The 22,687-nt window shown below is 42.6% G+C and overlaps 2 protein-coding genes across 2 annotated transcripts; one reads left to right on the top strand and one right to left on the bottom strand.

The window, feature by feature from the left end:
- Positions 1 to 1,586: 1,586 nt before the first annotated feature.
- On the bottom strand, positions 1,587 to 16,140 carry LOC124259468 (mucin-4-like). The gene is made up of 2 exons (XM_046693605.1): positions 16,113 to 16,140; positions 1,587 to 4,654 (listed from the first exon to the last, which is right to left on the bottom strand). The coding sequence occupies exons 1-2, from the start codon at positions 16,138 to 16,140 to the stop codon at positions 1,587 to 1,589; spliced, it is 3,096 nt and encodes a 1,031-aa protein (XP_046549561.1).
- Positions 16,141 to 20,885: 4,745 nt separating this feature from the next.
- LOC124259457 (proline-rich extensin-like protein EPR1) lies at positions 20,886 to 22,340 on the top strand. The gene has a single exon (XM_046693596.1). It carries the CDS (start codon positions 20,886 to 20,888, stop codon positions 22,338 to 22,340), a length of 1,455 nt encoding a protein of 484 aa, XP_046549552.1.
- The last annotated feature ends 347 nt before the right edge of the window (positions 22,341 to 22,687 follow it).

The raw sequence follows: 22,687 nt of genomic DNA, 5'->3' as shown, positions 1-22,687 counted from the left end.
TCATAACATGAGAATAGTCCAAAGAAAGAAGGGTGTAGCTCAGTGCATGGGTTTCGTCAAAAACATGGACCGGGAATTGTCGGCGGGCGGTGGAGCCTTTGATCTTTGATTCCTTTGTCTAGCTTATGATTCACATCATAACTTTCGTTATACATAGAACACTGTTACTTCGAGTCATGTCGTTGTTATATGAGAGCGGATTACACATGTGTGAGTGTGTTCTTCAAAGAATAATCCCGACCAAGCCACAATGGGGGCCGTAGATTCGTAGGTCAAGATAGTTCCTCTTGCAATCCACTCGTTGTCTCGTACGTGTGAACGCTACGCCACGTATGTGACCGTTTCTAACACTGCTCGTGATATACGACAATATATCCTTGCTTATTTTCAAAATTGATTTCCAGAGCTATAGTGCCGGGAAGGAGAAAAGTGTAATTTTCTTTTCAATACATTAGGGAAATTCATGAATAACGCGAGGTAATCGGATAAAATGTTAACTTGTAAAGCTATAATCTCAAGATCAAAGTGTAGTTTTTGTAATTAGTGTAAGATATAACGGTAAAGAAAGAATTAAAATAAATTCCAAGTCCATCACGAAACCCTGTTTTATGCAAGGGAGAAAAAAGATTATAGAATTCTCTGTCGTCTCAGAGCATGGAGGCACGTGCAGGCTTTAAAACCGCCTATTTTTTTAAAATATGTGTTCATGGAGCAATGCTTACATTTTAAGAAGCTGGTAATTGTAGTACGCGAGCGCGCGAGCGTGCGTGTGTGTGTTTGTGCGTGTTAGCGTGATCTGTTAAGTGTAATAGATTGATAACTGTTAGAAATTCGGATTTTTTACAAAGAATTGTTTCAGAAGCAATACATACATTTTAAGAAGCTGATAAATGTGCGTGCTATCGTCATCTATTGAGTGAAATATATGTGTGTGCGTGTGTGTGTGTGTGTTCAATTTGTACGTAATATGCAACATGCATGATGCACTGGTCGTTCTGGAAACAACATTTGACAGTGATCGAGAAATCCATGCATATACCAGTATAGTCGGAATCGCAGGATAAGGTGTTAGCAAAGATTTCATACGAGTACGGAATGGTTTTGCTCCTTTTATTACATAACAATGAATTTCAGATTGGAAAAACTAATCAGCTGTACAAGTTTTCATGAATTATCGTGTGAAAATAGGCCTTCATCCATATCCTTCTCAGTCAGAACGTGTACATATTTCAGAAAGCTCCGTGGATTTGGACAGGATACGCTGGTCTCGACTTGGCTTTTTACAGCTGAAACAAAATTAATGATTTCCTAAATGAACTTTAAGTAAGAAACTCTTGCGTCAGCATTCCTGTAATTAAAGTGCCTTCGTCTCCAGATAGCTGCTTATTTCACACAATAATGTATTTAATAGAGAGTTGGGTGTAATGTTTGTAGAAGTCAGATACTTGTGGAATGTCAACTTGACAATGTGGCTATTCCAACTTGGTAATATATGCAGGTGATCTCAACTTACTTACCAGCGAATGACAGGACAAGAACCAAACTATTACGTGAATGTACACAACTCTGGATATAGGACTCACCCATCAGTCCAATCGTTTGCCGCAGGGTACGGGCTTGGGATCTACAGCCTGCAGCTCTATAGAGATGTGAGGTATGGGAGCTGTATCCACCAGCAGCTCTATAGAGATGTGAGGTATGGGAGCTGTATCCACCAGCAGCTCTATAGATATGTGAGGTATGGGAGCTGTATCTACCAGCAGCTCTATAGATATGTGAGGTATGGGAGCTGTATCTACCAGCAGCTCTATAGAGGTGTTAGATATGGGAGCTGTATCTACCAGCAGCTCTATAGAGGTGTGAGATATGGGAGCTGTATCCACCAGCAGCTCTATAGATATGTGAGGTATGGGAGCTGTATCTACCAGCAGCTCTATAGAGGTGTTAGATATGGGAGCTGTATCTACCAGCAGCTCTATAGAGGTGTGAGATATGGGAACTGTATCTACCAGCAGCTCTATAGAGGTGTTAGATATGGGAGCTGCATCTACCAGCAGCTCTATAGAGGTGTGAGATATGGGAACTGTATCTACCAGCAGCTCTATAGAGGTGTGAGGTATGGGAGCTGTATCTACCAGCAGCTCTATAGAGGTTGGAGGTATCGGGGCTGTATCTACCAGCAGTTCTATAGAGGTGTGAGATATGGGAGCTGTATCTACCAGCAGCTCTATAGAGGTGTGAGATATGGGAGCTGTATCTACCAGCAGTTCTATAGAGGTGTGAGGTATGGGAGCTGTATCTACCGGCAGTTCTATAGAGGTGTGAGATATGGGAGCTGTATCCACCAGCAGCTCTATAGAGATGTGAGGTATGGGAGCTGTATCTACCAGCAGTTCTGTAGAGGTGTGAGGTATGGGAGCTGTATCCACCAGCAGCTCTATAGAGATGTGAGGTATGGGAGCTGTATCTACCAGCAGTTCTGTAGAGGTGTGAGGTATGGGAGCTGTATCTACCAGCAGTTCTATAGAGGTGTGAGGTATGGGAGCTGTATCTACCAGCAGTTCTGTAGAGGTGTGAGGTATGGGAGCTGTATCTACCAGCAGTTCTATAGAGGTGTGAGGTATGGGAGCTGTATCCACCAGCAGCTCTATAGAGATGTGAGGTATGGGAGCTGTATCTACCAGCAGCTCTGTAGAAGTGTGAGGTATGGGAGCTGTATCTACCGGCAGTTCTGTAGAGGTGTGAGGTATGGGAGCTGTATCTACCAGCAGTTCTATAGAGGTGTGAGATATGGGAGCTGTATCCACCAGCAGCTCGATAGAGGTGTGAGGTATGGGAGCTGTATCTACCAGCAGCTCTATAGAGGTGTGAGATATGGGAGCTGTATCTACCAGCAGCTCTATAGAGGTGTGAGGTATGGGAGCTGTATCTACCGGCAGTTCTGTAGAGGTGTGAGATATGGGAGCTGTATCTACCAGCAGCTCTATAGAGGTGTGAGATATGGGAGCTGTATCTACCGGCAGTTCTATAGAGGTGTGAGGTATGGGAGCTGTATCTACCAGCAGTTCTGTAGAGGTGTGAGGTATGGGAGCTGTATCCACCAGCAGCTCTATAGAGATGTGAGGTATGGGAGCTGTATCTACCAGCAGTTCTGTAGAGGTGTGAGGTATGGGATGGGAGCTGTATCTACCAGCAGCTCTATAGAGGTGTGAGGTATGGGAGCTGTATCTACCAGCAGTTCTGTAGAGGTGTGAGGTATGGGAGCTGTATCTACCAGCAGTTCTATAGAGGTGTGAGGTATGGGAGCTGTATCTACCAGCAGTTCTATAGAGGTGTGAGGTATGGGAGCTGTATGTACCAGCAGTTCTATAGAGGTGTGAGGTATGGGAGCTGTATCCACCAGCAGCTCTATAGAGATCTGAGATATGGGAGCTGTATCTACCAGCAGTTCTGTAGAGATGTGAGATATGGGAGCTGTATCTACCAGCAGTTCTGTAGAGATGTGAGATATGGGAGCTGTATCTACCAGCAGCTCTATAGAGGTGTGAGATATGGGAGCTGTATCTACCAGCAGCTCTATAGAGGTGTGAGGTATGGGAGCTGTATCCACCAGCAGCTCTAAAGAGGTGTGAGGTATTGGACCTGCATCTGCCAGCAGCTCTGTAGAGGTAGGTGTGAGATATGGGAGCTGTATGTACCAGCAGCTCTATAGAGGTGTGAGGTATGGGATATGTATCCACCAGCAGCTCTATAGGGGCGTGAGATATAGGAGCTGTATCTACCAGCAGTTCTACAGATGTGTGAGACATGGGAGCTGTATCTACCAGCAGCTCTATAGAGATGTGAGGTATGGGAGCTGTATCTACCAGCAGCTCTATAGAGGTGTGAGGTATGGGAGCTGTATCTACCAGCAGCTCAACAGAGGTGTGAGACATGGGAGCTGTATTTGCCAGCAGGTCTATAGAGGTGTGAGGTATGGGAGCTGTATCTACCAGCAGCTCTACAGAGGTGTGAGGTATGGGAGCTGTATCTACCAGCAGCTCTTCAGAGGTGTGGGGTATGGGAGCTGTATCTACCAGCAGTTCTATAAAGGTGTGAGATATGGGAGCTGTATGTACCAGCAGTTCTATAGAGGTGTGAGGTATGGGATATGTATCCACCAGCAGCTCTATAGGGGCGTGAGATATAGGAGCTGTATCTACCAGCAGTTCTACAGATGTGTGAGACATGGGAGCTGTATCTACCAGCAGCTCTATAGAGATGTGAGGTATGGGAGCTGTATCTACCAGCAGCTCTATAGAGGTGTGAGGTATGGGAGCTGTATCTACCAGCAGCTCAACAGAGGTGTGAGACATGGGAGCTGTATTTGCCAGCAGGTCTATAGAGGTGTGAGGTATGGGAGCTGTATCTACCAGCAGCTCTACAGAGGTGTGAGGTATGGGAGCTGTATCTACCAGCAGCTCTTCAGAGGTGTGGGGTATGGGAGCTGTATCTACCAGCAGTTCTATAAAGGTGTGAGATATGGGAGCTGTATGTACCGGCAGTTCTATAGAGGTGTGAGGTATGGGAGCTGTATCTACCAGCAGTTCTGTAGAGGTGTGAGGTATGGGAGCTGTATCTACCAGCAGCTCTACAGAGGTGTTGGGTATGGGAGCTGCATCACCCAGCAGTTGTACAGGGATATAAAGTGTGATAGCGGTATCAAAATGAGAATGTGATAAATTGGAGATTATAGAAGGACAAATTACGGCGGTCGGTACAATTAATGCAGGCAGAACCTCGTTCAAAGATCACATATGTAGCTACGGACGGTGTTCTATAGTGAGCTCTGTTGATAAAACGGTTCTAGGCGTAATCGGAAAATTATGCTCTCTGGACTGTGGTAAAGTATGCAGACAGCTGTTCACACTGAGATTGCGCCTGTGTTCCACAAGGAAAATCCTCAGCATATTCCCACCAGGATAGAAAATGCTTCTATATATTTGTGCACACGCACACGGTAGTGTTTACCGTCGATAGTCTACAGTGAATGAATAGGGGGGGAATCACGACCACATGGAGGGCACTGATGCAAGAAACCAACTCTGGTGTATAGGAAGTTGTTTTGGTTGTTTGTTGTTTGTTGTTTACGCTGTACTGTATAACGACGGTCTGTAAATAATCGAGTCTCGATCAGACAATCCAGTGATCAACATCATGAACATCGCTCTACGCAATTGGGATATGATGACATGTGTCAACCAAGACAGCGAGCCTGACCACCCGATCCCGTTAGGCACCTCTTACGACAAGCTTGGGTTGGTGAAGACCAATTCTAACCCGGATGTTCACGGGCCTATCGGAAAGTGTGGGTGTATCACTCACTCATCATCATCGGATTTAACTTATTTAACTTGTAAAGGTAGATGGTTAAAGCGTTGTCTTGTCACACTGAAAGCCCGGGTTCGTTTTCCTCTTTGAAAGCCTATTTCTGGTGTCCCATGCCATGTGCGAGACATTTCTCTCCAACTCGCCTCTTGCGGAGAAAATCTCTTTACTGGTTCACGTTTTAACCAGCTTTTCCTTGGAAACTAATATACTTGAAATTGTGCAACTGACTTAATTCAAACACAATACCCCGTCCTATACATTATCAATTTTGGATGGACAGTCTCGAAGTGAACGAGTTTTGACAGCAGCGGTGGAGATGATGTAGTTGCTGACACTTCTTTGTAAACTGCCGCTGTTACCGACAACGCCTACTCTGTATGTCAGATTATCTGTCAGATTATACATGTGTCTTGGCGTTCTCCAATAGAAAGGTGCGGCGGTGGCCCAGTGGTTAAAGCGTTCGCTCGTTATGCCGAGGTTGGGGTTTTATTCCAATCATGGGTACAATGTGTGAAGCCCGTGATATTGCCAGAGTGTCGCTGAAAGCGGCGTAAAAGTCTCTTACTGAAATAGTCTGGAATAATATACCTATTCCTGTCGTATCCTTTCTATACGTATTTTCATTAATATATCACAAATATATTTTTAATATAATTTATTATCAATATGATCACGACATGCCATTGGATATACCATATATATACTTTATATATTATTACATCCATTCATTCATAATAATATACTATAGCTATAATGAGTGAGTGATTATTTACGGCGCTTTTAGCGACATTCCAGCAAAGATAAGGAACACCAGAAATGGGACTCAAATATCGTACCCATGAGGGGAAAGAACCCGACCGGATCTTCAGCATGACGAGCCAATACTTCAACCACTAGGCTACCCCAACGCCCCTGTATCTGTTATGAACGTACAGTAATGTATATTACAATATATTCATCTGCATCAACTTGTAACAATGATACCCGTGATATGCATAGTATGTACAACATCGTTCATATTTCGATAATGATATATTATTACGGAACGGATATTGTATGTGTCGTCATAGTTAGTGTTGGGCTCGTAAGGGTAGCTTTGTAAACAATGTTGGCAGATGGGTTAATAACCATGAGATGAACCAGAGTCCATGGCGCTGGTAAATTGATATACTAATATGAAACAGAATACAAGCGTTGTAATGTGAATCCATGAATAGTTGTTTCCATGACAACGTTATTGAATTATTTGATCTGCCCACTCATTGATTGAGAAAGTTTAATATAGGACAACATATGTTCAGGTCAGCTTTTTAAGCAAGACTTAATAGAATTAAATATGTTATATTTGCAGCTCTTAAACTATAACACAAACGCTATATAAAATGTTCATGAGGTCCGGAAGATATAAGTACGCTTTTTCATAAGTTTACCCAAAAGCTATTTTTGTAAAATAGTTTACAGTTATGTTTCCGTTCTCATGAAATTTGAATTCCCACTGACAGGTTATTTTCATGGCTGTGTTCACGATTGTGTCCCCAAATGTCTTAAAATCCCTCTCTTTCACAAGGTTTTGCCTCCAAGCTATTCGTCACCTGGGATTCACACGCGGTCCCCGCTATATACATCAATTTATCCGGATAAATAAACTCATTACCTGTTAATTTTGTCCGTACTAAGAAGTAGCCCAACCTGACTACAAGTGTCAAACTCCACGTACAAAAGCACCGTTCCCCTTGCGGCGATTCTTCGGAGTATTGTTCGCCCCATTCTTCGATATTTACGCTGTTGTTTAGAATAATATTTTCCGCGAGTTCTTCCATTCATCTTAAGGTATTTTCCTAACAATTATAAGAGGGGGACTTCGTGGGTTCCAGCGAAACGAAACACCTCAAGTGTGAGGGTTTATCAGAACATGGGTCTGCACTCACCCGCTATATACACCCTTAAGCCCGGAGAACTGGATCGTGGTGCTTTTGTATAAAACTATAATTAAATTTTTGGGGTAAATCCGTGATTGTAACCCTAGGGGTTACCAAATCCATTCACATCTATTCTGTATCTGTCAATATTTTTATCTATTAGCCAACCGTGATAACTTGTTAAGCTAGTACACATCCCCGAATGCTGCCTGTTCCTGAGCAGCCACGAATGTGAATCTCGCCCCTCTCTGTGTGAATGGATCGCTGACGAAGCAGCCAATCAGAGAGCGAATTCTCATTAGGGCTGTCTTCATCATCCAATGAAATGAGCACAATAACAAATCCGCTCGTGGACTAGTTATATGCGATATTGTAAAATTTAATGGATCTTAATGCGAATTTGATCAATGTGTATTCGTCGAGGATCTGAATGGCCCAATCGCAGGCTGTGTATGTTTGAAGTTCGCGTGAGAGCTGTAGTTTAAACACATGGTGTTTAATCTAGCTTTCAGACGGCCGTTCGTATAGCGATCACTACGGCCAGTCGGAATACCTCAGCATTGAAATTACGGTTCTCCTCCACACACGGGATATCTCTTCACCCCCGGGCCTGATTCCTCTACCCTCAGGAATCTACGAGAGGGTCAGCATCTGTGGTCATTGTTGTGTTATCAGCCCTGCACATCCCACTAAACATAGTGTATTGGATACATATTACCTGTAATTTGCACCTCTGTGGAGCCTTTGATGTTGCCGCCCCAAGTGTTTTAATAACGTGGATGTAGCAAGGTGAGACATTTTTCTTTTACGATTATTTTATGAAGATAAATATTAATATACATTTCACTTTGATGATTGGGGTTGAAATATTTTAGAAATGTCAATAAACCGCAATGCAAAATTTGCACTATACATACTTGAAAAGATTAAAGAGATTTAGAATGATTAGAAGTGATGACGGATTTACAGCTTACAGACTTGTATCGCATTCATCGAAACCCAAGTGTGAGCAAACTGGGTGTCACATTCGTTGCAATTTATGATGCTAGATAGACCCAGGGCAAGACAAAACTATTTAATAAACCATCGCAATCAGAGTAGCGAAATACAACACCCTCCAACCTGTTAATAAAACTGGAAGCCACGTTGTACAAGAATGTATCATATATTTGATGTTATATGTATCTAGAATTGTGAACATCTGTTAAATTAAATCCACAAACACTTTGTGAGTAATTTCAAACAGTCTCAGCTTACGCGACCGTTTAACTGGCTTTCTCTCTGGTGTACCGTGTTTTGTAACGAATGCTTGGGACAAATTCACAGTTATGAATTTACATAATTTAATTTGAACGTGTTAGTGAGTGTAACATCTGTATAGTGAGATGTTTACCTCATTACAATCATGTTTCACCCATACAACCATTACAATCATGTTTCACCCATACAACCATTACAATCATAATTCACAACCAAGAATGATTGATAGAGTGCCACATTCTCCCTACAATACAGAACTGTAATACAAGTGAAACGGATATGCATGCCTTCAGATCCCTTGCACTGTTATGTAATGTCATTCTGCTCTTCGATATAACCATTCTGTTCGAAATTCCTTATTATTCAGAATACATAAGTACATAAATTCAATGTGAAGTGGTTAGATGTGATCGGATAGGACTCGCACTCAGTCACAATGCCATGACAATTCGAGCGCTGTAAAGAGCTTGGGTGTGTTGATGAGTTAATTAGTTTTAGGGCGATCACGCGCCCGACCCTCAGATATGTGGCTCAGTGTCACACCCATTCTGATAACATTATCACACAGAGGGGATCATATTGGTTAATTATCTTATATACCAGACTTGAATACGACTAACTGCCTCGTTTAATTAAATAAGTACAGATGTATTTCAACTTGCTTTTAACACAAACATGTTGAAGTTTTACGGAATGTGACAGCGAGTATTTAAGACCTATGACTACCAATACATTATTTTCTATACCTGAGTTTGTATACAGGGATGTTTAAGATTTCTTAAGTATAAAACAATATAAACAAATAAAATATACAAACCACCGAGGCAGATGGAAATGCTTCTCTGCATAGCGAAGTAAACAAATTGAAATAGTATTGCTTAAAAGATGGTGTTAATATTAAATCCAATTCAGCAAAAGTAGGATGCAAATAACACAACTTCACACGCTACTTCGTGTCATCTCTGAGTGGAATACAATACACTATGTGCGTTATAAAATGTTCAAAAATACATGGAACTAAATGTCTGTAAATGGAGACTTCGACAGAGATAAACGTACACTGTGTTACTGAGCACTTTGGTACGTATCACTTCATGATTCAATGTCCATGAAGAATAATATTGAACAAATTTTATGGATAACAACTTCTTTTATTTCGTGAGTGCGACGTTTCGATACAGATTCTTGTACCATTTTCCTGCTTCTAGATACAGTTTGTTCACTATTGTACATCCCAACTTCTAAAATGCCACTCAGAGAAGTTGTCCATGAAGAATATGTGTTTTAGGGTTAGTAGCATCTGAATGCATCCACATACAATTAGACCAGGTCGAGTATGGACTTTTTAGAACTTGAAGGGTTGCTACCAGAAGGTGAAGGTCCAGATATCTAGTACATGAAAATACTTGAAATATATTTGAATGTACATTAAATATAACCAGTAATAATATGGTTAAACGCATCCGTGTTTTCAATAAAATGGATACATGTAAAACCTCGTGAGGTTCTTTTTCCTTGAGATGCAGATTGGAATGTTTGCCTGAACCATGCATGTCTTTGAGAAAGAATAGTTTGTGAAGTCAGAGAAGTATTTACATGGTGATTAGAACCTCATACGTTATATACACTTGATACTATATCAAATTACTTTGTAATATTTGCAGTAGTTTCAGAAACATCAATATTTGCATGACGATCAGTCGTAACAGTAAATGTCAAGTATGAGTCAAATGGAACCTATTACATAAGAACACTGATACCATCTGAAACCTATTAAGGCCCTGCTAACAAGCTGATAAACCAACCACGAAATATCCTTGCAAATCCATTAACAGAATTATTTTCCTATTATTAATATGCAGACTGTAATGCTACGATTCTACAGATCTAGCACAACTGCAGATAAATATGGACAGCATATGCCCCGCAAATGGTTACCTGCGGCACAGGTCAGGGGTTAATTGATGCCAGGTGCGCGTTATGCCTATGAAGTAATATTTACTTGGATGAGAAGCTTGTTTCAACAGTCAAAGTCGCTTCATATGTGTATTTATTCACGTGTTGGTATATATTACCAGATGATATCTAAAAAATATGTTGATGTTATTACCGTATACATATTTATGTGTACATACAAAGCTTTGATGATCAAACGATGAGCGGAGGAGTTTTAATGCAAGTCGGCATTTCTCGGTCTGCTGACGGAAACGCGCGGGATAGGTTCTGCATTTGATAAAAACGATGTGTGTGTGTGTGTGGTGTGGCGGTGAAGAAGGTGGGGGGAGAGAGAGATTTGGGTCGGTGTGCGTTTGTTTAATTGATAGAGATCATTTATCTTACACCCAGATGTGCACATGTCATAAATGTCTCCGTTACATATTAGATACAATTTTCTAGACAATATATATTGTGTCTATTTTGTATTCGGAAAGCGTTGTTTAAGAACGTACGGTAACTCCATTTTTCAGTAGTAGAGTTGACAACCGTCAGGTAGAGTTATCTCCCATAAGGTGGCTGCTCTAACTGTACATTCGTGTCACGATACCGTTATTCCAAGCTGACACCGGTCTCATGTTCAAAATAGTTATATCTTGACTGATTAAAAATGTCAGTGAATGAGCTTTAGTTTTACTCCACTTTAAGCTATATTCCAGCAATATCACAACACCAGAAATAGGCCATACTATTGTACTCATATAGGGAAGCGAACCCGGGTCTTCGGCGTGACGAGCGAACGTTGTATCCACTAACCTACCCCATGGCTCCAGAGTAAAAAAAACATCCATCAAATAATTCAACTCTATGGGAAAGAACATGCTGATTTATAAAAAACACACCTTTGTTTGTTTTGTACTAAACAATTGGCACACGAATAATAGTATCAAGCGACCTGTGTCCTGTTTAAGTTAATGGATAGGATTATGGTGACGGATGAAGATGTCCATTCATTCCCCGCTGCATACATCCATGTGCTTCAGCAGCACCTCCGTCAGAAGAAGCATAAATCTGTTGTGTCAGGTCACGCCACTATCTGTGGGGCCATGGTGCTGGAACCAATAAAACACCGGTGCTACAGTCTCGCCGAGATAGCATGTGCACCGTATTGGGCCTATTTCACAACATGTGAGATATGTTTGTTTGCTTCTAGAAGAACGCAACCCTTCTACTACCCTGTAAAAGTCAAGCATGTGTTTCATTAGCCAGGAGTAATGTCTCTCTTGGTCACGTGACCAGTGGGTACAGACAAGGGTGTTTTTGAGGATGACAAAAGATACAGGGCTGGTTTTCTTACGCAATTTGAGGTTTTCTAAAGCTACATTGCCTATGTACCCTGTATCACTAACTATCATCCCGCTTTCCCTGTCCCCTCGCCCTCTCTATTACTTTCATCTAGCCTTCTTTTCCTGCACTGTAAAAAGATACTCAACGTAACCGAAGGTTAAGCGTAAAGACGACTCTCTCTCTCTCTCAGAATTTAACTCCACGCTTCTTGAATCCTCAAGTTTCAGCTCTCTCTCTCCTCTCTCTCAGAATTTAACTCCATGCTTCTTGAATCCTCAAGTTTCAGCTCACTCTCTCTCTCTCTTTCTCTCTCTCTCAGAATTTAACTCCATGCTTCTTGAATCTCTCTCTCTCTCTCTCTCTCTTTCTCTCTCTCTCTCTGTGGCGTCATGATGCATATGTCCCCATCACAAAGAGATGTAAGTTCCTTCATATAGGTCACACGTTTAATCCGTCTCCTGTTACACGGAATAGCTGCGTGGTTCTGATCATGTTTAATCACACCAGATAAGAATGACGCGTGTGTGTGAAGTGTGCGGTTTTCATTACACACCGCCTCAGAGAGAGATATACGCTAGTCTTGTATATCTGTCGCTAATATGTAGAAGTCCATTTAGCCATGTGAGTCCCTATGTTAAAATGCCCGTTGTCATGTTAACAAGCGAGTTCCTATGTTAATATGCCAGTTACCATGTTAACAAGCGAGTTCCTATGTTAATATGCCAGTTACCATGTTAACAAGCGAGTTCCTATGTTAATATGCCAGTTACCATGTTAACAAGCGAGATCCTGAAAGAAATCTAACAAGTTAACAAGCAGAGTGTTAAAAATGCCCGTTGCCATGTTAACAAGCGAGACCCTAAGTTAATATGCCAGTTACTATGTTAACAAGCGAGTTCCTATGTTAAAATGCCAGTTACTATGTTAACAAGCGAGTTCCTATGTTAAAATGCCAGTTACCATGTTAACAAGCGAGATCCTGAAAGAAATCTAACAAGTTAACAAGCAGAGGCATGGTAGCATGCTGCAATCCCCATGTTAGCTTACGAATATGTATCACACGTGTTCAGTGCAGGTAAAGAAATGCGCAAAGGCCTCCACACCGAACGATGTTTTCTAATAAAGGACTGACTCGAAGGTAGAGATCGAGAAAAAACAACTGTGCGCGGGGAAACAGAAGAGAATGTGTAGAATTATAGATATTAGGAGGATGAGACGACACAGAAAAGAAGGAAAACAAAAGTTAATATAAATCACTCAAATCAAGATAAAGACAGGGTAGAAGGAAATAAGTTAGGTAGGGGAGAATAAAAACAGTATAAGCCATGGTTATATAGCCATAATATAAACTTGAGAAGATCATAAGACTTCGATGAAGGCTTGCATCTCTGAAATCAAACAGATTCGTTTTAACTTTTACAAAAATTGTAAAAATACAAGTATAATTTTGTTTATATTTTCGCTTGTCTTTAACTATATCAAATACACTCCCGTTACATTAAATCACCCACTGACCTCTTTATTCCGTCAGTTACATGATAACGCCGACCTTTTTGGCAAGAATTTCCATATCAAATCAAATTCACTGTAATCACTGTTGAAGCATGGTCTTGTCTGAACCCAAAGTCTGATTTTATTAACCCATCCAGCTACAAAGCAACCTAGTGATGAAATGTGGGTATGCAGTCAATGAATGCATGTCTTTTCAATGTCTTAAACCCTTTCATGGTGCCTAATGCATATAAAAGCTATCCTTAGACCGCCATCACTCACACACATTCTGTATAATGGAAGGTTACGAAATCAAACAAATTCGGACCAGACAATGAAATATTGCCTATGAATATTCCAAATGGAGATTTCAGTGATTATTTTTATGAATTAGTTCAATTTGTCAGTGTTAGGCGCGCGTAAGCGTGGCTTATGACTTGGGAATGAAGTTTTCAGGAGTGAGGTCGCAAAAAGCCACGTTTTTATTCATGGCGCAATAACAAGTAATCAGCGGAGTAATCCGGTCTTTAAACCTGCGATTACTCCGCCGCAGCTCGCACATGGACACAACGGATCCGCATTCCCCCACAGTTCTTTGAAGTTGTTTGATGACAAAACACTCTCCTTAATATTGATGAATTTCTTCTCCTAATCAATAGAAAGGAACACAATATTTACAAGTGGTTTCTGTTGGGAGATAGCTGCTTGTGTTGCCGGTCATTGCATCTCCAGCTGATAATGAAACTCGCCGAGCTGGGAGTTTGTGTAACGTATGTACCCATATGAGACCGTTGGTTTCTATTGAAACGTTTATACAAACATCCAGTTGATCAAACGTGGCTGGGAATGTCTTCGATTCGGTAAACAACCCGATTCAAGTTTTCAACCAATGCGTGTACCGCTGCAGTGGTCACTGTAAATATTATCCAGACGAAATGACCACATATCTCGTGCTTGGCTATTGAACGTCTATTAAACACACGGCTTAAGTTATTCTATCTTTACGATGTCCAATTTTGAGGCGATATTAGCACCAACTCGATTTTGTTTAAACAAACTCAGCTTTCATTTGGCTAACATTGTCAAATTTATTACCGATTTGTTGGTGTAAGATTCGTCGGTGTGTATGAAAACTTGCACCGGGTCGTGAAACGAGATTCGGAATGGGTGTTGGAGGGTTAGGATGCATGATAAAGAGATCATAACGTACCATGAAAAACACATAAAGACGGAGTAACGATACAGTCGGCCCGAGCGAGACTCAGCGTATTTATGACAACATAAACTCACGAAACGCGTGGCAGAGGCAATGTAACCGCGTAATGTTTTATTGACTAACTGCTTTGTGAGTCCCGTTAGTTAATACATTTACACTCCTCTATCGCTGGAAATCACGCGGCGCGATTGTATCAAGACTCTGAATGATTTCGCATATGTAGTGCCTGTAGTAGCTTTATCATTATCAAATGACGGTGAATGTTTATGCGCGACGAAAGCCCAAAGCATGACGGAGCGAGCTCTCGTGTGACCCATGGCTCATAAACTACGGCTCACAAGCTAGGCTCGACTCGTACGGTGTTAAAGGGCTGCTTGAGTGTTAATGCGATGATCTGAATAGGGGATCTCAATGCTAATTGGAGGGGAGGATCGGCCCGCAGTATCTGCCACCATCTCTCATTGGCCATTTTGATTATCAAATATTGTTTTGACCTGGATTTGAATTGTATCAGTTATTATTAAACGCTGTGATGGATTGCAAAATGTTATAGATTACCATGGAAGTAACTTTTGCTTTAAAATATAAATACTTTATGCGGACGAGAAACACAAATTGAAAACGATTTTGTTTTCAAATCATTTATCATATTCAGAATTATTTGAAGCGTTAGGTTTTTATGTATATGTCTGGGTTGTTGTGGGTTGTGAGATATGTTTATCAATAATAGCTAGATAGACATTTATATAACATGTAGGTCGCTAAGTAACAAAGGCGCTCTCAGGCCCCATTGACTTCTATAAAACGTCACATTCGGAGGTAACATCTTCGGCAGAGTTTCAGGATGTAATAAAACCATATGTTCAGCTTAACGACTTTTTAGGATAATCTTACTTTTCGGAAGAAATACTTAATATAGCGTTGTTAAACTCGGACAAAAGTCAGTTGCGGATGTGTAATGCCCGAGCATTGTGATAAAGTTTGATATTTTAACGAAATGGTCTGATGTTAAAAAAACGTGTCAATGGTGATCTTGAATGATTTGTTTAACCAGATTTACGAAACTAAGAGAATAAAATAGGCGACATTACGGTCTAAATGACAAAAATTCATTCAAATTTGTACTAAATTTAATGCAAGCATAATTGATGGTAACAAGGTACTGCGATCTTTAACACTGGTTCTGACTTCCGGTTTCACTTGCATGACCATGCCAGGGTCAAAGGTCCTAATTTCCAACCTCTCGAAGGTCATTAATCTTAATTTATTTTCAATCCCCAATACATCATTATTATCTGATCGAATATCATATCATAATATTTGAGCCAGACAAATTGACAGATGTGTTAAAAAATCACGAAGAACGTCTTTTTATCGGTGTAGTTTCAATCACCAGACTCACTGAAGTTGTCTGTGGAGCGGATTTCGGAAGAATCTCATTCCAGAAAGTATCAAGTCCGGTTTTGGCGTTGCGCATCAATGAAACGTAGAATTTTCTTGTCTGACATATTTTCTTCTCAAAATGACGATAAATGATTATTGTGTCAGTGAACAAAAATATTAGCTTCCCTCACGTGGTAGTGTTTTCTCCGTGGACGTCATTTGTTAGTAACCAAATCTCGGTGATGGTACGACAGGCCGGAAATCTAACCCGGGTTGGGGTAAAGGTTGGACTCGGTTCTTACAAAAGCGGACTTTGAGCAGCTGAAATCGGTCTTAGAGTTCAAACCGATGACAGCAGTAGAGTGACTGTGTCATCCACAGAGTGGCCGGGCACAATGCAAGGCTGTAGGCTCTCGGAGGTGATAGGCGTTTCACAGTATTCTCGCATAGTCTCAGTTTACACGTGTGTTTTGTCTTCCTTCCCTTTAAGTCGATTAGAATAACACTCTGGGTTTCACCGGAATTTGTTAGGTTTTGTTCTCGAACAATTGAGATGGGAATATTTGACGAATTAGTAAGTTATAGCTAGCAGTGATAAAGGAGGAAGCCGAATTATCGGTTCTAAAATCTTATCTGTTAGTTATCTAACTCTACTGACTTACTCCTACCTAGGGCGTAATGCTGCACATCTGATCTCAGGTCCGGTATAATCTTACATAATACTGATGAGAAAACCCTAATGTACTTTACCTTGAACATTTCATCTCTGAATCAGAAGTCATTTACTACCTGGAGAGAGCCAGGCTTCTTGGGACTATCTGTGAGTAGTGACCTCTAACAGGTGTGTGTAGTGTATTGATCTATATTAGGACATCATCAATATAATATTAACACGAATGTTTCATAAGACGCTCATAAGCAAATTCCAATTGAATGATATTAATGATGGCAATACAAAGTATTATAATTGGAACATGTATCTAACATCGCTTAAGGGTCTATTGGCCCTAAGTTTTGTCAGTGGCCCATTACATGAGCTTAGAAGTAGATCAATACGACACGTTAATTTTATTATATTCTCATTTTGGGCCGTTTTCTGTCATCATCGTCGTCGTCGTCATCATCAACAACAACAACAATATTATTATTATCATTTATAACTGTATGCCTAGTTCATTCTGTTTTAGTCCTTCAAGTTGATAATACCGTTCATGCTTTCTCTTTCTCGACGTCCTATAGCTCAGTGTTTTAAAACAAACATCCAAACTATTTCTCTTCATGACATACGTGGGGCAATGGTTAAAGCGTCGGCTAGTCACGATGACGACCCGGGTTCGAATCCCCACATGGGCACAATGTGTGAAGCCAATTTATGGTGTCCCCTGCCGTGATATTGCTGGAATATTGCTAAAAGCGGCGTAAAACCCAACTCACTCACTCACTCATGACATACGTCATTTTCTTTCAAAGGACCATATCATCCAGTCTCTTGCGATACCATTAGCTGCGTGGAACCAGGCAATCCTCTCTCATTACGAAACCGACAATAGCATTCTCTATTCCAGAAACCATTCATACCTTTCTCTATACGAAACCACGTAAGCATTTATCTTCATTAAACAATTCAACCCTTTTCACCCACACAATGATACATGCCATATATGAATGTTTGTCCGACGTGATGAGATACCAATGTAAGTATAATACAAAAATATGAGTATTTTCATAAGACTGACTGACTGGCTGAGTTTAGTTTTACGCCGCTTTTAGCAATATTCCAGCAATATCACGGCGGGGGACACCAGAAATGGGCTTAACACATTGTACCCATGTGGGGAATCGAACCCGGGTCTTCGGCGTGACGAGCCAACGCTTTAACCATTGGCTACCCCACCGCCCCATTTTCATAAGAACACTGAAGGTATGTTTGGTCAGAGCCCAGAAATGGTCTCAGGTTTGTCATTCCTAATTCACGATAATTTTAGGATTAATAAGATTAGTTTTTTAGTTGTGAATTTCTTTCAGAAGGAAACGCAGTCATTTTAATCGTGTGTACAGGAATGTTAGTCCTTGGGTGCAACATACATTAGAGGGATTTTTCAGGTGTAACGAATCCTCGTGTACACTGGCTCCCATCTATCTGGAGTGGAATCTCGCATTCCCACGCTCTCTCACGTTTGCGTGGCCATTTAATTTATCGAGGTGGCTGTCGGCCGTGTTCATGTTGTTTTGCCAGGGATTAAAACATTTCAAGCAAAAAGTATACATTGTTGTCTAAAGCCTAATCAATTACGACATGCAGGTGAATTACGGCGACAACAGTAGCTTCTCCTTCTCCATCACACGGGAAGGTCATCTGATGTTGGAGTGCCGATGATAGTACGCTATCACTCCACAGTAACTAATGCCTATAGTATGATGGTACACATCACTCCATGTAGTAGCTTATGCCTATAGTACGCTTGTTAACAAGGTGCTCAACCTGCCACTACGATATTTTTCACTGTCTTCTCGCTATATCTATGTTCATTCTTTAGACAACAGGTCTAGCGAGAGCGTAATTACTGACCATTTGCCTACCAGTCTGTCTGCGCATGACAGGAAGGTATGATGGGCATGGCACCTTGACATGATCTATGTGAAGGGCGTAAGTGATAATATCTTTACAAACGTTGTTCAACCCAAGACAATCAGCATTAAAGGAACATTCCATATGGTAAATACTGGTGGCTTGTAGATAGATGTTACTCAGTTCGACATATGAAGAGACCGTCATTCACGTTCAGGGTACGGTGGGGTAGCCGAGTGGTTATTCACTCACTACCTCATTTATGTTCGGCTTCCCATAGCTGGTGATTAAATAACACGTAATACATGTTTCTTTTGTCCCATTGGGCGTAATTTCGTTTGTATGGTTAAATATGATACCGATACCCAAATTTCAAACTACCTAAATCTAAATCCAAACCTCCAAACGTCACGCTCAACCCCAAACCACAACCCCCCCACACACCCACCCCACACCCCTCAACACCCACACACACACACACACACACACACACACACACACACACACAACCACACACAACCACAACCACACACAACCACCCAAATACCATGGGAACCCCCACACACTCACCCAACCACCACAATACGATGGGAGCCAAATGAAACTTTTATGGACAGAAATATAACAGACTATTTTCGTTTTCGCGCTTGTGTCAGTTTTAAAGTTACCGTAACTGCTTGTAGAATTTCAGGATTTCGATACCGTTTTTAAACCATCATCACAATAAATCCTCGTCCAAAAGCTGTTAGTTTATTGGACATGTCAATTTTCTTAATAACCAGAAACCGGCGACAGTGAGAAATCCTTCGCCCAGTAAAGAAGCCGATGTAGAATAATCGGCATGAAATGGGATGTTATTCGTTCCACGAACACTTCACAGACAAACGAAACAATGCAATAAGAACCGTTAATGCTCAAATAACACCAGTTGTCACTACTCTAAATCTGTAAGCCTTGTAAGCCGCTGTTTACACTCTTGAAGATGTAAAAATACATATTATTTTTTGCTTTAATAATGTTGTATCACTAATCGCTCCGAGGTGCGTTCGTGCTACAAACAAAGATATCTGGAAGAGCCGGACGACGAATACACTTGGGGCTTGTAATCCGGGCACTGGTCCATGTAACAGAAACTCGGATCGTCGGCACCGGACCGAGTAGGGAGGTCGTGCCATATGTCGTTCGCAGCACCGTCCCCGGCGCTTGTTTGTTCTGTGTTTGGAATCTCTCCACGCGGATGGAGGAGCAGGGTTGATATTTTATAATCGGATGATAGATCAAACGAACACTGAAATCCGTTTCATGTTTGGCTATTTCTAGCCACAGTCTTCCAAAAGCAAAATGGCCGCTCTTGACGTCTGTTCGCCCCAAAGATCACGTCGTATCTCGGACATCGCGGATCTCTCGCGGGACCAGGACGTGTGAAAGACGCATTACATTTTATTCAGACAGATTGGTTGTTTTTGAGCAGCGACGTGATTGTTTGAGCGAAAACACAGGCAGTGGGTAAGGCATGTACAACGTCCACTGGAACGATCGAATTGTCCTGTATATATGGACTGTTGATATAGATATTTTACATATGTGTACGTATTGAATATTTCCACAATGGGAATATACAGACTGCACATCTAAGAAACGGGTAGAATGCTATAAGCTTTCATTGATTTGTGTTTGTGTATATGTTCACTTCCGGTGGCCGGGGTAGCCTAGTGGTTAAAGCGTTCGCTCGTCACGCCGAAGGCACGGGTTCGATTCCCCACGTGGGTACAGTGTGTGAAACCCATTTCTGGTGTCCCCCGCCGTGATATTACGGGAATATTGCTAAAGGCGGCGTAAAACCCAACTCACTCACTCACTATATTCTTTTCCTCATTTGGACCCGAATGAGAGTCAGTTTCACGAAACGTTTTCAAAATAACGTGATGTGAATGCAGACGTTATGTTAAACAAAAGCAACGCGAAAATAGAGAAAGAATATACATATATTTGTGTGAGTATGTTTGTGATTTATCACAGCTGCAACTGGACAATCTGCGTGTCAGAGACTCAGAGTAATTCTCAAATAATACCAATGAAATGCAAACTACCATCAACGTGAGTTTGTCAGCCATGTTTACCACGGCCATCAGGGCCGATTCTTCACGACTTTCAGTAACCGCATAACATTCTTGCCCTCCTATGATCATACCACACATTCTGGGACCGTTCAGACATGCTGGAAGCATCATAAATGACAGAAATAAAGAAATGAAAGCGGAACCTTCCCGGCTAACCATGTTGTTTGCAGTTGGAGTGAGTGAATGAGTTAATATTTATCGTCACATCGACAATATTTCAGCCATATTGTGACGAGAACATTGTATAATTTTATGTTTACAGTTGGACACAAAGCATGAACGTATGTGATACAGTAACGTTGTCCCCACTTTATCCCACCCCCCTTATTTCACCTTCACTCACCACCCTTCCACCCACCCCTCTCAACCTCACCACTACCCATCCACCGCCCTCTCAACCCACCACCTCCTTCCTCACCACTTCCCATCATCCACCGCCCTCTCGGCCTCACCACTACTCCATCCACCGCCCTCTCGACATCACTCACCACTACCCATCCACGCCCTCTCTCGACATCACCACTACCCATCCACCGCCCTCTCAACCTCACCACTACCCATCCACCGCCCTCTCTCAACCTCACCCACCACTACCCATCCACCGCCCTCTCAACCTCACCACTACCCATCCACCGCCCTCTCTACCTCACCACTACCCATCCACCGCCCTCTCGACCTCACCACTACCCATCCACCGCCCTCTCGACATCACCACTACCCATCCACCGCCCTCCGACATCACCACTGCCATCCACCGCCCTCTCGACCTCACCACTACCCGTCCACCGCCCCTCGACCTCACCACTACCCATCCACCGCCCTCTCGACCTCACCACTACCCATCCACCGCCCTCTCAACCTCACCACTACCCATCCACCGCCCTCTCGACCTCACCACTACCCATCTATCGCCCTCTCGACCTCACCACTACCCATCCACCGCCCTCTCAACCTCACCACTACCCACCCACCGCCTCTCTCAACCTCACCACTACCCATCCACCGCCCTCTCAACCTCACCACTACCCATCCACCGCCCTCTCGACATCACCACTACCCATCCACCGCCCTCTCGACCTCACCACTACCCATCCATCGCCCTCTCGACCTCACCACTACCCATCTATCGCCCTCTCAACCTCACCACTACCCATCCACCGCCCTCTCGACCTCACCACTACCCACCCACCGCTCTCTCAACCTCACCACTACCTATCCACCGCCCTCTCGACCTCACCACTACCCATTCACCGCCCTCTCGACATCACCACTACCCATCCACCGCCCTCTCGACCTCACCACTACCCATCCATCGCCCTCTCGACCTCACCACTACCCATCCACAGCCCTCTCAACCTCACCACTACCCATCCACCGCCCTCTCAACCTCACCACTACCCATCCACCGCCCTCTCGACCTCACCACTACCCATCCATCGCCCTCTCGACCTCACCACTACCCATCCACCGCCCTCTCAACCTCATCCATCAGCTATCCACTCACTCCCTCTCAACCTCACCACTACCCATCCAGCCACTCTCAACTTGACCAATCCACCCCCACCCCCACTCAACCTCATCCACCATCCCTCCACCCACCCCCCTCTCAACTTCACCACCCTCCACCCACCCCTCTCAAGTTCACCACCACCCACCTTCCGCCCTGTTTCGGGGCGCACCAGACGGATCCTTACAGCATTTGCACCAGGTGGGAAGATGTTTTGGATTAGCAGTCAATGTGAGTGAACGTGTTTTGTTACGGTGTTTTTAGACGGTCCCAGTTTGTGCCGGCATGTGTGTCTCCTGGTGGGGTCCCGTCACTACAGTGATAGGCTTGTAGAGTTTCCCCCTCCCTACAGAACAAGACACGAGGGAAGCCCGAAGAATTCCCCGACGGAGTAGCTTCATCACTACACACTTGTACCCATCAGCTATGATGAAAGACGTCCAAACATGCCTATCGCTTCGTTTACACCGTTCTTTATAATAGACCAGCTTGCAACAACACCAGGGAAACCGTAGTACAATGTATGGGCTTGTAAACAAGAGGGGTCGACCATCACTCAACACTGGTTGG

This window comes from Haliotis rubra, unplaced genomic scaffold (genome assembly GCF_003918875.1).
Source record: "Haliotis rubra isolate DU_JTF1 unplaced genomic scaffold, ASM391887v1 Scf118, whole genome shotgun sequence".
NCBI classification, from domain to species: domain Eukaryota; kingdom Metazoa; phylum Mollusca; class Gastropoda; order Lepetellida; family Haliotidae; genus Haliotis; species Haliotis rubra.
Note: the sequence above shows the minus strand (reverse complement) of the source record. Positions and strands in the feature narration are given on the sequence as shown.

Bases quoted from the DNA above. Each gene is read 5' to 3' on its own strand.
- LOC124259468 (XM_046693605.1), bottom strand. From the start codon at position 16,140: ATGACGTCCACGGAGAAAACACTACCAC. The intron at 4,655-16,112 runs GTGAGGGAAGCT...TGGGTGATGCAG, and splicing joins CACGGAGAAAACACTACCAC to CTCCCATACCCAACACCTCT.
- LOC124259457 (XM_046693596.1), top strand. From the start codon at position 20,886: ATGAACGTATGTGATACAGTAACGTTGTCCCCACTTTATCCCACCCCC.